This window comes from Varanus komodoensis, unplaced genomic scaffold (genome assembly GCF_004798865.1).
Source record: "Varanus komodoensis strain SLA01 unplaced genomic scaffold, ASM479886v1 scaffold40, whole genome shotgun sequence".
Classification (NCBI taxonomy): Eukaryota; Metazoa; Chordata; class Lepidosauria; order Squamata; family Varanidae; genus Varanus; species Varanus komodoensis.
Genome location: NW_025335942.1, coordinates 7,797,690 through 7,815,269, shown reverse-complemented (window position 1 = coordinate 7,815,269; position 17,580 = coordinate 7,797,690). Strand labels below are relative to the sequence as shown.

Below are 17,580 nucleotides of genomic sequence, written 5' to 3'. Positions count from 1 at the left end.
CATTGGGCGCGCGCGGCCCCGTCGCGCCCGCGGCGTCAGGCGCGCGCCGCCCGCCCGCCGCGCCGGGGAGGCAAGATGGCGGAGCTGGGGAAAAAGTACTGCGTGTACTGCCTGGCCGAGGTGAGCTCGCTGCGCTTCCGCTGCACCGAGTGCGCCGACATCGAGCTGTGCCCCGAGTGCTTCTCGGCGGGCGCCGAGATCGGCCCGCACCGGCGCTGGCACGGCTACCAGCTGGTGGACGGCGGGCGCTTCACGCTCTGGGGCGCCGAGGCCGAGGGCGGCTGGAGCAGCCGCGAGGAGCAGCTCCTGCTGGACGCCATCGAGCAATTCGGCTTCGGCAACTGGGTGAGCAGCGGCGCGTCCGGCCGGCCCCCTCCCCTCCCCTCCCCTCCCCTCCCCTCCCCTCCGTACGTGCGGACCGCGGCTCTGGGGCGGGCAGAAGGAAGGCCCGGCCCGGGGGAGGTCCTGTCCCCGGTCTCCGCGGGCTCCAGGAAGGGCCCTGCCCGTGTCTGGCTGCCGGGGCTCGTGAGACGGGCCCTTTCTCCTTCGCAGCCCCGCTTTGGGGCTGGTTTCCCGCGACTGAAGTGGCCCGTGCCCATGTCCTCTTGCGACCGTCGGTGATCGCGGCACGGGCGAGTTGCGCTCCTGGTTTGTAGAGCTGTCATGCGTTTGCTAGGAATGGATCCATGTCTCTAAAAATACTTGTGTATTGCGAATCTGCACCATTTGAGCAGCTTTTCTGTGTAAAAGCGGCTTTGGCATTGTAGCCCTTGTTTTTTTGTAGGTAGTGTAGGGTATTGAAATGTGGCTGGATGCAAATAGAGCTGGTCCTTTCGTATCTCTTGCTAGAGTTTATTTTGTAAGTTTATTCCCTGGTTTTGTAACCGTAAACATTTCAAAGCATCCAAATTAATTTCTCAGAGACTGCTTTATTATTTGGGTTTACACATTTGATATAAGAACATTTCATAAGATTTATGTTGTTTATGTTAGACATAAAATGACCTTTCATGACCTGCAGGTGAGATGAGGCACACTTGGAAGGTTAGGAAAATTAATTGCCTGAAAGCTTAATCCTATACATGTTTGACATAATTATTTTACAATTCCCATCATTCTCCAGCCAGCCAGCCTAGGTAGAGAATGCTGGGTGTTGTAGAAATTTTTGGTTGAAACCTGCAGAGAATTGTGCCTCACCTGAATGTAACATACATTAGCATCTTTCACTTTGTTTGGCATCTGAGTATCTGTCTCAGAGTCAGTATCCAAACCTTTAATATTTTGCTATTGTTTCTTAACTGCAAAATAAAATCTGAGGTTGTTTAAACATATTTTGTGTTATCGTTAAAGGTAATCAAAATGCCATCTCAAGCCTTTAAACTGGCTCCTTTGAGACTATTCCAATGCTTAAGCTTGGTGCGGTCTGCTAAACACAAGCTTGTTTGAGTTGGAAGCAAGCTAAATAAAATATTTTTCACCTTGCATCAGAGCAACTCTGAAAATATTCTGCTTTGTTAGAAGGCCTCTGTAGATATGGCATAGTTTACATTAAGGAATGGGTGCAGCTCTCTCTATTTTAGGGTTTTATTTTTATTTGAGTACTAATAAGAGTTGCAAGTTTGGGCTAGTCCATCAGGATGAACAAACGGTGCCATACAGAAGCTTGCATTCACCGTTAGCACATTTTTCCTTCTTCTGGAAGAGTTGCTCCCCAGTTTTACAAAGAAACAGCACTGTAGTTGGATCTGCACTTAGCACATGTGCAGGATGGTCTTGTCATGGTGCCTTACAGTTTGTTTTTATTCTAGGAAGACATGGCTGCTCACGTTGGAGCGTCACGGACTCCGCAGGAAGTGATGGAGCACTACGTAAGCATGTATATACACGGCAATCTCGGAAAAGCCTGCATCCCTGACATAATCCCAAACAGAGTGACTGACCATACCTGTCCAAGCGGAGGTCCGCTTTCTCCTAGCCTAACCATGCCTCTGCCACCCCTTGATATATCGGTGGATGAACAACAGCAGCTGGGATATATGCCCCTTCGAGATGATTATGAGATTGAGTATGACCAAGATGCTGAGACTCTGATTAGTGGTCTTTCAGTTAATTACGATGATGACGATGTGGAAATAGAATTAAAAAGAGCTCATGTGGACATGTACGTCAGGAAACTGCAGGAGAGGCAGCGACGAAAGAACATTGCCCGTGACTACAACTTGGTACCTTCTTTTTTAGGGAAGGATAGGAGAGACAAAGAAAAACCCGCAAAACGCAAAATCACAAAAGAAGAAAAAGAGCTGAGGTTAAAGCTGAGGTCTCTCTATCAGTTTATGTCTTGTAAGGAGTTTGACGATTTCTTTGAAAACTTGCACAAGGAGAAGGTCCTTCGAACCAAGATCAGGGAACTACAGCGGTATCGACGGAATGGTATAACAAAAATGGAAGAGTCTGCAGAATACGAAGCAGCTAGACATAAACGAGAGAAAAGGAAAGAAAATAAAAATATTAGTACGTCTAAGAGAGGAAAGGAAGATGGTAAAGATGGGGAATTTGCTGCCATTGAAAACCTCCCAGGCTTTGAACTTTTATCTGACCGAGAGAAAGTACTTTGTAGCTCTATTAATCTGAGTCCCGCACGTTACGTGACTGTTAAAACGATTATAATTAAAGATCATCTCCAAAAGAGACAGGGCATTCCATCAAAAAGTCGCCTTCCTAGTTACTTGGATAAGGTACTAAAGAAAAGGATTTTGAATTTCTTAACAGAAAGTGGTTGGATATCCAGGGATGCGTCTTGAAATATTGTATGTCTACTTTGAAGTAGCATTGGCGTGAACGAAGGACCTGTCCTTGGTCAGAGTAGTCCGTTTCCCTGCCTTTAAAGACACACACACACACACTCTCTCTCAAAATCCTCTAGAACTGGAATTTTCTCTCCTGGATCATACAAATGCTAAAGTTTATTTTGTGACCCTTCTTGGGAAGTTATCTTAAAAAAACTGGGTGAGGCGGCTCACTATCTGTTGATCCATTTCACCATCAAAAGTGAAATGTGGTACCCTGACAGTAGCTGCTGAGCTCCACTGCCACTGGACGAGCTACATGGGTGGAGGGAAAGGTCCTTCAGCTTGTGGCTGATGCTGCTATCCTCTCCACATTTACTTGGGAGTAAGTTCCGCTACAGTGTGTGGCACTTGCTGTCAAGTAAACCTGCATGTGCCACTGAATTCTGGATTCTGAATTTCAAGAGCACAAGGAAATTCAAATGTCTCGTTGGATATCTTTAGCGCTGATCCTTTTTTGATTCGCTGGCAAAGCAATGCGTTCTGTGTGGTGGGAGCATAGCGTAGTGGATACACCAGAAGAAGGCATTAAGAACTTTTCTCAGCTCGCTTGCTTGAGCGCCCCGTGATGGCGATACGCGTGGAGGGTGGCCTTTGGCAAACAATTGGCACCGCGGTTCTAAGCTTGCAGTCGCTAACCAGGCACTCTGGTGTGCGTAGAATGCCGCTTTTCCCTATGGCTAGAGGGACTGCAGGGAGGCACCTGTGCACACTCCTTGTTCACACAGAAATAGGCGATGGTAAAGCCTACTGTGTTTTTTGGCATGTGCTACCGCAGAATGCATCCTGGGCAAGTCTGCACTATTGGGAACTAACCAGGCCAAACCGACATCTACCAGGTATGTACAGCGGACTGGTTCGCATGTAGCGTCCCCCTTGCCTTCCCCCATACTGGGCAAGCTTGGGCTTCATGGCTTGCAAGCGAAGCCAGCCTAACTTAGACTAAGGTGCCTCATGCTATGGTGACGGCAAGCGGTTGACGCAAGGAAAGCTGTCCGGGCTGGTGGCCTGGAAGGGGCTCGCTCACGCATCTCTTGGCCTTTCCTCAGCAGGCGGAACAAGTTCGACGTCACCGTTACCCTCCTCAAGGGGACTTTTGTCTTCTCTGTGCAGTGGCCTCCTTTTCTAAGGGCAGTGTGTCCTGCACCACCCTCGAAGATGCTCTTGAAGCTGGAGAGAGGCAGTTTTTGCTGTGTGTTCTTTTAAAGGTGAAAGCGTGTTCGATGTGTGGCAGCTGCCCCCCACACCCCTGCCCCATGCAGCAAAGTCAAGGTGACAGTGCCAAAGCGATGCTTCTCACCTGGTCGGCTGGAGAGTGAGCTTTGCCACGCGTTACTGAGTTTGAGGTCTACAGGGAGTTCTTCTGGCCAACCATGGTGGCTATATCACACGGGCTGTCCCCTGGCTTTTAGCAGAACACAGTCCCTTGTAAATGTGCTTATGACCATAGCCTTAAGTTTTCTGTGCTCCCAGACCGCTGCGTTCCAAGCCCCTAGTCACATGACGCAGAATTCTGGAACTTTTCCCAGAAGCAGACTGCATTTTAAGTGTTTTCTCCACACAATAAGCTATTGTATCAGAGGAAAGTTTATCACAACCTTCCTTCTGTTGTATGTTAATTTACTCCATGCAGTGTGGGAGAAACATTTAAAAATTACATGCCATTTGTAGTCAGTGGTGTTTGGTTCTACTGGCGGTTGCATATGTAGATCCAATGCACCTGTTGATCACTTTGCAATCCCGAATAGCCCCAGATCAGTAACTTTGGCACTTTCTGCTTTGCACCAGTTACCACCACCACAACGGTGCAACAGGCCTGAGGAAACAAGCAGTGTTCCTTTCTGTTTGTGCTTCTTTTTAAACTGGTAGAAGTTAAGGCGTTGCCTCGTTTTATGTGACTTCAACTGTATGCTAGTTTGTTTTGACAGGTGAACTGTCACCCCTAGCTTTGAGGTGTTTATATAGTAGATGTGCAGCCCCTAGGTTTTGGCCCTTGTCCGGGTACCGTTAGTCCTGCTTCAGTCCCATTGTCTTCAGTGCGGCTAGCTCTCAGGAATGGCATCATCTTGTTCTTACTAACATTTTAAAACTCTTAAACTTTGTTTCATGGGTGCCAACCTCTAGATGTCCACTTTCTTTAGGTCTAGATCCTTCAATAATTGATTGCAGTCTCCTGTGTGCTGTCAATACATCTGATAGGTCATTTCAAGGAATCTCACGGATAGACAAGATTTATGTAAGCCTTAAATTTTGTTTTAGCCCTTTCTTGTTGCCTGGGAAGAGCAACTGGTGCTAAATATAACTTATTGATAATCTGAACAATGTTTAAATGTGTGAATATTTATTACACTTCTGTAAGGCTTTTACAGTGAGCACTTCCACTGAAAGGAAACATCCTTCAAAGCCTTTTACTAAAAAAAGTGAATAAATACTTTAATATCACTAATGTTTCATTAAGATTTTTAGAACTAAGTTGTTGAACTAATGTTCTGTCTTAGCAGATGAAATGTACTGTAAAAGTATGTTCATGCCAAGTACATAGAAGTATTATAGTCAGGATATTTCAGTAGGGAAGATACATGTGCGTAATTGAGCCTATTACTTATACAGTCTGAGAATGCAAGAGGTATTCAATATGCATGTAATGCCAAATTACCCCTAATTTAGGTGAGTGTGAAGCTGTAAGAAGCATGCCGGCTCCCTCTCATCGCCAGCCCCCAGCTGGTGCTCAGGCAGTGGAATCGACAGAGCAGGGCTGCTGCTCTCTGGGCATCGACTGGCTGACTGTCTGAGACAAGCTCTTTGGGGCAAGAGAAGGGGGGACACCGCCCGACAGCTGCACCCACAGGGAGTTGTCAGTCGCCCTCCCTGGTTTGCCGCTTGGCAAGAGCAGTGATGGTTGGGACAACACAACTGGCAAAGCTTGCTGGCACTGTCGTCTCTCCTCTTGGTTTTGCAACACCGAATGTACTACGCTGAAATAGTACATTCGGGGGCACTACAGAGCAGCAAAGGCAGGACGGAACCAAAGCCCCACCATCGCTTGCCGCATGAATCTGCCTGTTACGTTAAAGAACGGGATCTGTAACCGACTGGGGTGACAGAAAGGAAACTAATGGTGGCCATTGCTTATTTACAACCTGCTTCCTTGCCTAGTGAAACGTGTATGCTAACTTGGCTTCCAAAGCTTCCCAGCTTGCTCCTGAATGCCTGGGATAGGATTGGCAGGCTTCCGCAAACCATGATTGGCTGCGTGATGCAGCCACAATGGAGGTTTCTGTGGGACGGCAGGGAGGAATTCAGGTTGGTCACCACAAGTTGGGTGTAACATGTAAAAATTAGCTATATCTTTTGAAAGGATCAGCCGACACACATTTTAAGCCTCCACCATTTCTTCAGGGTTTTAAAAAAATAAGTATTACAGCTTGATCCCAAGATCTGGCTTTGCTTCCAGTGTAAATTAATATAGACGTACAAAAGGCTTGCCAGAGTTTAAATGGAAGCATCATATTGTTTCATCCAAAGAATTTACGCTGTTAATAGCTAGGGTTCCACAAACACCAGCAGTTTCCTCTAGGCAGTTATATCTAGACAAGCACAGACGTACTTTCCCTCTGAGGAGAACTCGGAAAGAGGTTCTCTGCTTTCCGGCCAGCAGCTGTGCAGTTTCAGCCTTCCCACACTCAACATGTGCCAGAGGGATTTCAGGAAAGCCAGTGTCGGGACTCAACTGCAGGTCAGATGCAAACAGATACTTAATGAACTTAATTACTGGTTTCTTCAAAATTATTTCAGTAAGTTTTTATAGCAATTAACACTGCACAACTTTGAAATGATATTTAATACTCAGCTAAATATGGGTAGTTTCCGTGTCATACAATTATTAGATGCCTTCTAGAACAAATCATTTAAGTAGCTGTCGCACTGGTGTCCAATGCTCTGTTCATAAAAGATTGAACGAAAATGCTGCTGTTGATCTATTCATATGACACTGAAAGGTGTTCATTGTGGGACACAATCTACACTGTATTCTTATTTAACTGCCAGATTACAATGCAAAATGCTTTTGCCTGATCACACAATTACTCAGAGGGTACAAAGGACCTGCAGTTTTTTTACTACTGTCTTGATAGTCTCTCCACATTATCTGTATTCTTTTAAAAACATGCTTTCTGCAGTGCGGCTGCAGTCATCATTAAGTCTGGCCTTTTACATCTTTCCTTGCATCACCACTGTGTTCAGCGGGGCATCATCCAGGAATCTAGCAGTTGTGTGGCACTTGTTCGAACCAGACTGCTAAGGTTCTTTCACAACACCTACCAATGCAGGCCTCAGAGTACGGCCATGCAACTTATAGCCGACTTTGGATACTAAAGCAACTGTGCCAGGCTCTTTGCCTTCCATGGGAACATGGAATAACGCTTCATGCTCGTAAGGATCAAATTTGTCTCCAAAAGGATTTAGTTTCACCAAGCCATGTTTTTTGAATACTTTCTGTATCTGGGCTTCTGTCATGGCAAGACCTTCGTAAAGGCTTTTCAGATGAGGGTTTTCTTTCTTGAGTTCCTCTTTAGGAACAGACTCAGTTGCTTTTTCCAGAACATCAGCAACTTCCAGCAAGTCCTTGCAGAAACTCTGGATTCCTAAAATGGGAAACCACATTAAAGACTATCCTTAAAGATGTGCAAGCATGTCAACTGACTGAAAAACAAAACAATTTCAGATTTACTCCCAGAACTCGGAGTGAAATGCTTGAATATACTAGTCAAGATTACTGATGCCAAAGTCTGTGTGACTCAACCAGTTATTTTGATTTAGCCATAACAAACAGAAACTAAATGCGTAAGACGCAGACCATGTGAGTCATGCCTGGGTCCCATTTAAATGACTAGGAGTTGCCATGACCAACTTAAGTATCACTGTGATCGGCGGGATTACACTTTGACTGACTTCATCTGGACCCAGTCCAGTGTCTTTATACATGATTACAGAGCGAGAACATAAGACTTAACTGCTGATAATGCTTCTGGTTTATTTTAAGTCCAAGATACAATATGGAACTCATGCACAAGACGAAATGATGATTATTTTCCTTTCTCTTCGGAACAAGTTTGTAAAGTTGACAGCAGGCCTCCTACAGATCTAATTCTGTATAGGAAAGGTGGGGTTTTGGGGGGGTGGATTGAGGGGTCTGCATCACAATCTGCATCTCCTGACATGGTTTTCTACAGTTACTCAAGAGAAAAACTCTGTCCGCCTTTATACAGTGATACCTTGACTCACAAGCACCTTGGTTCACGAAAAAAAAAATTCTGACTTGGGTCGCAAACACCATTTTGGGGGGCAACCAAGATCGCAGCCATCTCCCCCTCCCCCCCCCGAGTGGGGAGATGGCCGCGATCGCAGCTCCATTCATGCAGGGAAGGCGTGCCTGATCAGAGGCGCACTGCTGCAGGAAAGACGGGAGCAGCGAAGCAGCCGCGGGGGAGATGGCCGAGACTGCGCCCATCTTTCCTGCAGGAGTGCGCCTCTGATCAGGCACGCCTTCCCTGCAACAAACAGAACTGCGATTGCGGCCATCTCCCCACCCTCAGCATGCTATTTGCGCCCGTCTCTTCCTCCCACATTGCGCCCACGATCATGCCCGTCTCTCCCTCCCACCCCCTAGCGCACCAGGATGACGGGCGTGTGCAGGAATGACAGGCGTGATCTTGGTCATGCTGGGCGGGGGGGGGGGGGGGGGAAGAGGGGGGGGTTTGGGTTTGGGGGGGGGGGAGATGGCCACAATCTTTGTTGTTGTCACTTTGTTTCACATTTTTCAGATTTAAAAAATGGTTACAGAAAGGATTCACCTTATTTACATTGAACCTTGTGGGGAAATTTAACTTGGCTCATGACCAATTTGGCTCACGACCAGAGTCCTGGAACGGATTCAGTTCATGAGCCAAGGCACCACTGCACTTGGCCCCAGTAAGAGGAAGCAATAGTTCTGCCCAATGATACAAGCTTACAGCTGAAACTATTTACACAATGGGTTTCCATGCATCCCTCTTAAAGCATCATGTTCTCTGAGTTTCCAAGCTTCCTGTAGTTTCATTATTGCGCCTCCATTCTAGCACTGACAAGTAAAGCCCACACCTACCATATAGCTTTGCTTCCTCTACCAGCTTTTGAGTTCTCTGCCGCATATTTTCTGCATCTGCCAGCGCACGTTTATACTTGTCCTGGGAAGGGAAAAAGGGTGATGTTAAATGACCAGTGAGGAGCAGACAGGCAAGACGCATTATCTTTTATCTGCTCCTGGTTCTCACCTCCCACCGGCCCTGTAAAGCTTGAGTGCAAGGCTGCAATTGGAGCTTTGTCAATGGCACTGCACACAGGGGATGCTATTCAAACGCACTGTACAGAACTGTGTCACACATGTAATTTGCTTCAACAACTTGCTGCCAAAGTTTGGGCGGTAGACAATACAGTCAAAGCTTAAATTCAAATTCTGAAACATGGAATAAAACAAATATATGCCGAATAAACCAATCCAGCACATAAAATACAGTTAAACCCAGCAGCAGAATAAAGTACTTTGAAACAGTTCATAAAATGCCCAAGAACAAAAAGTTCTTCACCTAATGCCAAAAATATAACTGAGGTGTCAGGTAAGCCTCTGTGGAGAGCATTCTGCAAAGTGGCGTCACCACTGAAAAGGTCCTTTCTTACAGCCATCTATCTCATGTGGTGGACGCACCTGGAAGGCAGCCTCAGATGATGCTCTGAATGTCTGTGCAGGTAAATAAAGGAGACATTCATTCAGGGAACATGATCCCAAGCTGACTGAGGCTTTAAAGGTTAAAACAGCACGTTGGTTTGGACCTGAACACAGACTAGTATCCAGATGGATAGCGCTGGCTAAGCAGCTTGCCTACAACAGAACTAGTGCATCCCCTTTCAAATCCTGATTTCTGAATCAGTTACTAGACAGTTGCTTGAGTATCGTACGTGCCCACCAAGTGGTTTGGAGAGTGTAAACTGGACAAGCTAGAAGGATCCTTACTGTAATTTCTTGTAACTTTTCCTCCAGTTTGGTGTTTTCATCTGTTACTATCTTTTCAGCAGAACCAGAATCAGACTTGTGTTCACTGTGACTCTGATTTGCTTCCTCTTCCAACTTTGGTCCAGTGTTTTTCTCTTGTGTCATTGTACAAAGTGGTTGAAAAGTCCTGAAACAAAATCATGTTTAAGATAACACCTTAGTTCACGTTGCAGCAACAGATTTTTGTAGTGTAATTTGTCTATGCAGCCTTTTTCTCATTCCTGATTGTGAGAAAAACCACAAAAAATTGAGTACTTAGTGATCATGCAGCAAGTCTATAGAACAATCATTTTTTTATTGATGATCAGCAATTAGACCTGATAAGGCCAGCCAATTTTAGTCCCTTCCCTAGTCAAGGGATTATTAAATTCAAGCTCTATGTCTTTCAGAGCAGTGAAACCGTGCTTCTGAGTGTTCATTGCAGGTGATATGAACAACCTAGCTGCATTCACTGTGGATTAGAAACATAGGCGGCTATGCTTTTGTGCATCTTTTAATAATTAGAGCCTCGTATTATGCTCCTTGAACAAGTGCTAGTATGCACTCTTCCCTACGGTTTTGATTAACCAAACTCTTTGGTGGTTAATAGTAGACCATGGTTCCTATGGTCGTTCTAGCCGTCAGGGTCACCTGTATGCTGTATAGGTGTCATGATTTTTTTTATGCACGAAATAACCCGCCTCCCCAGTAGCCCCGAGCAGGCCAAGCTCACGACGCGGAGGTACACTTGCCGAGCCACACTCCTGTCAACGGTAAAGGCGCCCCTAGGGGCGTGTGTCTCCAGGGGAGCCACGGTATTCTCGTCTGAGCCTCGGGGCGGGGCACGCCCGCACTGTGCCGCCAGAAATGGAAGGGGCGGCGGGGAAGGGCGCGAGAAGCAAGCCGGCAAGGCGGGGGCAGTGCGTGGCCCGGGCCGCCGCCTCGCCAGCCAGCTCTCCAGCCGAGCGGGGCCGGGGCGTGCGCGCCAGCCCCTCTCCGCCGGCCGAGGGCGCCGCCGCGTGGGCCTGGCCGGCCGGCCGTCCGTCCGTCCGTCCTCGGCCGCCCCTCGTAGGCTGGCGGGGACCAAACCCGCGCGCCGCGGCAGGGCGAACGCGGCAGGCGGGCCTGCCCCCGCCCCGCAGGCCTCCGCCAGGCAGGGGGAGGGCCGGCAGGCCGAGGCCGCCTCCGCTCCCGCTCCGGGCAGCGGCCGCGCCCCGCGGAGCCCCCTTCCGCCTTACCGCCACCGGGGCCCCGCGAACAGGCCGCCGGGCCGCGCCGCCAACCCCACGAGCCGCCGCGCACACCGGACGGCCGCCGCCATGTCGCCGCGCTGCCTTCTCCTCGGCGCACAAGCGGAAGCCGCAGCGGCCCAATCGGCGGGCGGGCCCCCGCGGACGCGCAGCCAATTGGCGGGCGCACCGAGGAGCGGGCGGGGCCTGCAGGCCGTCGTCGGCAAGGCAACCGCGCCGCCCGCGAGCCCGGCGGACGTCTAACGCACTGCAAGGGCCGCCGCGTAGCCCTAGACCTAGGAATGGTGGACATAAACGGATACAGCGATTGCGGGTACCGCCATGCCTTTTTCTCCCTTATTCCCGTTGCCGCGGAAGTAAGACGCGCGGCGAGTGATGTAAGCCGCTTAGGGTTCTTTCAAAAAGGAAAAGGTGAGATATAAATCTAACACATACATACATAAATGGACTGAAGAGCACTTTAGCATGGAGGTGGAGCGGAGGACCCGTCAATATAGGACAAAGTTTTATTTTTATTTTTCGATAAGCACCCAACAAAGCCTACGGCTGCCTGGCTGGGTCCTGCTGCAAGCTTTAGGTCTTTTTTCCCGTCTAAATATGCAGAGGATCGCGCCCTTACGGTACTTTTTTATCCTGCTGCTCAGGCAAAGAAACCATCTGCCCGGCTTTCAAGTTCGGGAGGTACAGCACCAAAGGAAAACAGGAGGGGAAGGGAAGAGGAAGAAAAGTCAAGAAAAGCCTCTCGGCTGGGTGAGGGCAATGGCCCTGCTTCCTCCGGTCCTGCTGAAATGCCTGCAGCAGAAGATACTCATATGCAATTCGGTGCCAGGATTGCTACAATCACCACAGCTTTCCTCTTGCTCGATGCTGCTGCCGCTGACCATTGCTCTGTTGATTCCCTTAATTGCACTGTAGCAACTAGGTTCATTTTATCCAATGTGTTTATGTCATCTTTTGACCTACAAGTTCATTTATATAAAGCTCCTGTTTTGAGCACAGTGTATCAATAAACTCCCTTCACTTCAGCTACGATGCTGAGTCCATGCCCTCGCTGCTGCTTCAGTTTTGAACGCAGCTTTGCAATCGCCCTTCTTCCCTTGATCAAATCAGATTCTTCCTTCACGGTGGTCTTGGTCACGCTCCACGTTCTTGCTCCTTCTCCCGTCGTTCTTCCCCACCGCAGCCTTGGTTGCATATGCTCTTGTGTGCAGTTTCCAGAATGCACCCAGCCAAGATGTTCGCTCAAGGCTCACAGAGGAGCTCAGGGCCACTGGAAGAGTAAAACCATGAGCAAGGTGAATTTCAGCATCTCCCAACCTGCAAGGCCGCCTGCTACTCCCTTCGGCCCTGTCCAGATCTCATTTATATTTGCAAACTCACATTCCAGCTACGTGGCGGAACAGCAGATGTCTGTGTGTGTGGGACTTACATTTCCTGGGTGGGTTTGTTTGTTTGCAGGTCTATAAGAGAGAGTGACACAACACACCATTTTATTAGCAATTTCATAGCAATGCAAATTGTGATGTTTAATTCTCCTGTTTCCCCAGGCTGTTCCAAATCTAATTATACCATTACAATTATATAATTTTCTACGATGTTTCAAAGAAATATTCTCTTAGATGTTGATAAGCAAGACAAAATATCTCCACCCAGTATTTCAACTCAAATGTCCTATACATTAAGGAACACACCTTCACTGGTCAGTCCTCGAGGCAATGAAGAGCTGCTCTGTATGAGAGACCAAATGTATCGTTTGCTGGACACGCATGTATGATGTGCCGAGATGACTTCCCCGGGATTGTTGGCAGCTGGGCAGTGCGCTGTGCCACCTCTGGCAGACGTGAACATGGAGATGCCGTTGGCTGGCACGCCAAACGTTACTGGAAATTTATTTATTTATTTATTTAGAGTTTTTGTATGCCGTCCCATCACTTAACGCCTCGGGACGGCTTACATAAACAAACACAGTGCAAAAATACAGATTATACAAATTAAAAACCCGATTCATTCCAGCTGCAAATTAAAACCTATAGTTAATTAAACATTATTAAGATATTGTTTAAATAAAAAGGTCTTCGCCTGGCGCGGAAAAACAAGTAACGATCATCAATAATTTCACAGAGGGCTCCCGGAGGAGGGCCTCTGCTGCAGATCTCAAGGGGCGGGAGGGCAAATATGGAAGCAGGCGTTCCTTCAAGCATGGCTGAAATGGTTCAAACGGCCGAGTGCCCTCCTCTGGGAGCCGGCCGTGCCTGGCCTTACACGTGAGGAGCACGCGGGCAATCGCCCCGGGAAGCCCAGGTCTTCCACACTGGCGCCTGCCCTCCCCATTGTGCCTCCCCTGGACTCTCCACAAGCCCGGTGGTCCCTCTTCCCTCTCTGCAGCAGGACCAGCTGCATCTCGGGAAATCTTCCCGGGCAGGTGCCCAGGCAGGTGCCACCTCAAAAGTCCGCCTGGCAGACCGGGCTTCCGCAACCCTGGCCCCGATGCCCACGCCCAGAGCCGCCCCCAGAACCGTGCAGCGATGGCTCCCTCCCCTGCTTTTTTAAACACGACCTCGGGGCAGAGCTGTGCCGTGGTCGAGCAGGGCCCAGTCCAAAACCCGCCACTGCCCTGTCGAAGCCCCCTTTTTAAAGCAGGCCGGGGCTTTTGACGGCCCCCTGGCTCACTAGCTGCCAAAACTGAGGCTGGGGGAAGCATTTCAACTTTCCCGAGCATCTAGGCTTTTGGGAAACCACATCATTCTGAGGGCTCTCTGGGGAAAAGAAAAATTAAGTCTGCTGCAGATCAAAATTCTTAGGGGCTAACATGACAGTTAAAGAAACGAGAGCAGTTTAGTTGCCTAAAGACCAAACATTCCAAGCATTCCCTTTGCACAAGTTCATCAGACCATCCCCGAATATTGTTTCCTCCCCAGACTAACCTTTCCTTATAGATGAAATAACACAGATTTGTGTCTGGTTCTTACCTCCTACAAGGTGTTTCCTGCGTGATCAGCAAAGAAACCTAAAAGGAACATGTCTAAACATGCTCAGCAGCATCACTGAGAAATGAGAAAGGAGCACATTTGAGGACGTCATCCGCCGGCTCGCGTTGCTGCGTGAGGATGACCTCGCAGAGGAAGAATGGGCGAGGGGGGCGATTGACTGGTTGGCCCCCTTTTCCTCGCGGCCAGGCTTGGGGGCGAGAACCGCCACCTGGCTGCTTCTAGAGGCACCTACTGTCGCCTGCCTGCGTTGTGAGTTTTGCAGCTTAGCACTTTTTCGTGCTCCCAGCAGCTGCCGTGTTGCTTGGCCGGCTCTGCCCGCCCTCGGCCGCACTGGCCGCACTGGCCAGCTGTGGCAGCACCCCAGCCGCGGACGGTCAGGGGGAGAGTGGGGGCACGGCGAGGGAGCGATCTGCTGCGCTGAAATGTGCCATCTGTGCAAAAGCCGTGCTTGTTCCGCCCAGCGTTATGCCTGGCCTCTGCTGAGCCCAGGGAGAGCCGTCGGCAGGAACCCTTCGGGGAGGCCATCTGTACACAGAAAGATTTTCGACAAACAATATGTTATTGTAACTTCCAAAAATCAAAGCGAAACCATAGAGAAACAGAGATGAAGCACTGCCGTTCTCGCAAATGAAATTGGAAGGGCAGCGGCGGTGGCTGAAGGCAACGCTGGCCGAGGAGTTTCAGACAGTGGCGGAGACGCTCAGGCTAACTCAGGTTAGTGCTGCGCAGAAGGCAAAACCGCTTCTGAATATTTCTCATCTTGCTATGCACCAAAATGTGTATCGCTTCTGAATATCTCTTACCAAAATGCACACTTTTGGACTGCTACCTGATCTTTTATTGACCATCGGTTACGGCAAGGCAAGGAATTTATTAAACGGCTCTTGCGCGATATTGAACATCAAAACAAAACATTTGTTTGCCACTACGAAAAAACACGTCCTTGGAATGACCGCTTTTTAACAAGCCGTCCAAAAACCGTGACATGGCCTCTGCGAGTGCAAGGTGTCCCCGAGTACAGAACGGCCCTTACATGGGCCCAGCTTAATGTCATGCCTTCAGTGTGACTTGAGGGTTGTTTCAGAGGAGTCCCATTGCAGACCCATACAAGCCGGTGTAGTGATAGTGTTGAAATGCCCGTGCACTGCTGTTTTGCTGTTTCTGTAGAGATGCACGTCAAGAGTTAATTTGTCCCTTGCTAGTTAAGCCATTTTTTCTTCTTGTGGACCGGGATCAACAGGTGATGGCAAAGTCAGCTAAATTTTGGCAACCACAACTAAAATCAGGTCAAATGCAATTTTAAAATTGTATTTTTTACATACTCACTTATAAAAACTTGTTTAATTTTTTTACATAATCACTTGTTTGAATTCTGGCATTGGTATCTGATGTATAGGTATTAACTTCATGATCTTAGTATGCGGATTTTGGACGTTTGCAATATTGATGCAGTGGCTAATGCAATGAGAAGGACCCATTGCCAGAAATAACAAGGAAGAAACACAGTAGCTTTAATTCTGAAGCACGGGCAGAATTAAGGGGCTATAATGGAAAGTCAGACCAAATCATACCAGTCATAATTCTTGGAAAACATATTAATGTAACCATCATTCAAGTCTATGCTCCAATGACAGGTGCTGAAGAAGAAGGAATTTGCATCTTTTATGCGAGCACCCAAGAGGAAATTAATTGATCACACACCAAAACATGATGTGTTGAAAATCACGGGCGACTGGAACACAAAAGCAGGGAACAAAATGGAATCAACCGCTAAGGGAGAAGCAGGACTGGGGGTAAGAAACAGAGGAGGAGAGCAATTCACAAAACTCTATGAAGCCCAGCTATCTGTTCTTGCAAATATTCTTGCAGCAATTCAAGGTGCTGGATATCACCTATAAAGCCCTTAATGGCTTGGGACCAGGATACCTAAAGGAACGTCTGCGTCCATATTTGTCCTCCCGCCCCTTGATCGGCAGCAGAGGCCCTCCTCCGGGAGCCCTCCGTGAAAGACATCAGGAGGCAAAGTACCCGGAGGAGGGCCTTCTCTGTCGTGGCGCCCCATCTGTGGAATGCGCTCCCCAGAGAGGTCCGCCTGGCGCCGTCATTGTTTGTTTTTCAGCGCCAGGCCAACACCTTTTTATTTAAACAATATTTTAATAATCACTGATTTTATGTATTGGTTTTAATTTTGTGCCAGGATGTTTCCGGATTTTATATATGTATGTATTTATATGTATGTATTTATTTATAATGCTGGAAGCCGTCCCGAGGCTTATGCGAATGGGACAGCATATAAAAATTCCAAATAAATAAATAAATACATACATACATACATACATATATGCTTCAGGCAACCTATCAGAGGACTGAAGACATGGACAGCCCTAGACGACCAGTGCAGAAATCCAAAAGACTGCGTAATTCGAAGAAGCTGGAGAAGCGGCTTAAACAAGGCCAGGAGCCCACTGTGGCTGGGAACACAAACGATTAATTTCAGTAACCAGAGTCAAGCTGAAAAGTGCCAAAATACGATTTCAATAACACCCTGAGGAATGTAAAGCCTGCATAAAGAACCTAGCTTAATTGGCTGTGAGCCAGAAGAATTGTGGACTGGAACCAGAGACATTATCAGGAAGAATGCAAGAAGGACTCTCTCTGTAGCAAGTCAAAAGGGAGAAGCCTGGATGAGTGAGTGGAAAAAATGCTCCGAATTGCTAAGAGCAGGTGAGAGGCGGAAGCAAAAGGTGACAGAAACAGGGCCAAAATTCTTCTCGGTGAACTTCATGTAAAAACAAGCTACTATCGCAGAGGAATAGAGGACCGTGAAAAAGAAAAGCCCAGAGATCCAAACCTTGATTAGGAAGGCTGAAAGACCTGCTGCAGAGCAGGTTATCTGACCAGAAAGAAAGAAAGAGAGAGTGGAGACATTCCGTGGAGGACCGTACTCGAGAAAGGAGAGGGTGGCCGTCTACTCTGGAGAGAAATCCTCCGAGGGAGAACTTGCTCTGAAAGCAGGCTGAGTGCTCCGCAGATGAATGCCAGCGTGCCTGAACCCAGCTTTGCGGCCAGGCAGCGTAGGTTTGGCATGACTTCCCTCCGGTGACGGTGGAAGCCGTGGATTTCTGACGCTCCGGGAGATCTTTGTGTTCCCACTGGGGCTCTCGCTCCACGGTGCAATGGTGCGATGCTGAAAACCATCCGTTATGGTTCCCAGAAAACGCGCTGAATAACGAGGCGGGGTGGCAAGGCTCCGAGAAGGGGAGGGAGGGAGGTCTCTGCCCCGCCGAGGACGCGGGCCAAGGAGGGCCGGGAAGGAGCGAGCCGCTCCAAGGGAGCCCGGCGCTCCTCGCTGCACCCCTCGGGGTCCTGCATGGGGAAGCCCACCCCCTCGCCTGGCAGGGCAAACCCGGAGGCCACCGGGGGGGGGG

At 48.6% G+C, this 17,580-nt stretch overlaps 2 protein-coding genes across 4 annotated transcripts; one reads left to right on the top strand and one right to left on the bottom strand.

The window, feature by feature from the left end:
- The first annotated feature begins 70 nt into the window (after positions 1-70).
- Positions 71-5,288, top strand: TADA2B (transcriptional adaptor 2B). Of its 3 annotated transcripts, none has more exons than XR_006415974.1 (3): positions 71-345; positions 1,809-3,685; positions 3,896-3,963. XR_006415974.1 is itself a non-coding variant. In XM_044442933.1 (3 exons), exons 1-3 carry the CDS (start codon positions 76-78, stop codon positions 4,163-4,165), a joined length of 1,467 nt encoding a protein of 488 aa, XP_044298868.1. In that variant the 5' UTR covers positions 71-75; the 3' UTR covers positions 4,166-5,288. The 3 variants fall into 3 exon arrangements, 2 of the variants coding, with proteins under 2 accessions (XP_044298868.1, XP_044298869.1); XM_044442933.1 differs by having other exon boundaries at positions 1,809-2,735; positions 3,896-5,288; XM_044442934.1 differs by having other exon boundaries at positions 1,809-4,159.
- A 1,381-nt stretch (positions 5,289-6,669) lies between these two features.
- GRPEL1 (GrpE like 1, mitochondrial) lies at positions 6,670-11,233 on the bottom strand. Its single transcript, XM_044442935.1, has 4 exons — positions 11,151-11,233; positions 9,895-10,060; positions 8,989-9,070; positions 6,670-7,489 (listed from the first exon to the last, which is right to left on the bottom strand). The coding sequence occupies exons 1-4, from the start codon at positions 11,231-11,233 to the stop codon at positions 7,143-7,145; spliced, it is 678 nt and encodes a 225-aa protein (XP_044298870.1). The 3' UTR covers positions 6,670-7,142.
- Between the last annotated feature and the right edge of the window lie 6,347 nt (positions 11,234-17,580).

Coding starts and splice junctions, on each gene's coding strand:
- TADA2B (XM_044442933.1), top strand. CDS start 76: ATGGCGGAGCTGGGGAAAAAGTACTGCGTGTACTGCCTGGCCGAGGTG. Junction 346..1,808: donor AATTCGGCTTCGGCAACTGG/GTGAGCAGCGGC, acceptor TTTTTATTCTAG/GAAGACATGGCTGCTCACGT. Junction 2,736..3,895: donor TTCCTAGTTACTTGGATAAG/GTACTAAAGAAA, acceptor GCCTTTCCTCAG/CAGGCGGAACAAGTTCGACG.
- GRPEL1 (XM_044442935.1), bottom strand. CDS start 11,233: ATGGCGGCGGCCGTCCGGTGTGCGCGGCGGCTCGTGGGGTTGGCGGCG. Junction 10,061..11,150: donor TTCGCGGGGCCCCGGTGGCG/GTAAGGCGGAAG, acceptor ATTTTGTTTCAG/GACTTTTCAACCACTTTGTA. Junction 9,071..9,894: donor AAAAGTTACAAGAAATTACA/GTAAGGATCCTT, acceptor TTCCCTTCCCAG/GACAAGTATAAACGTGCGCT.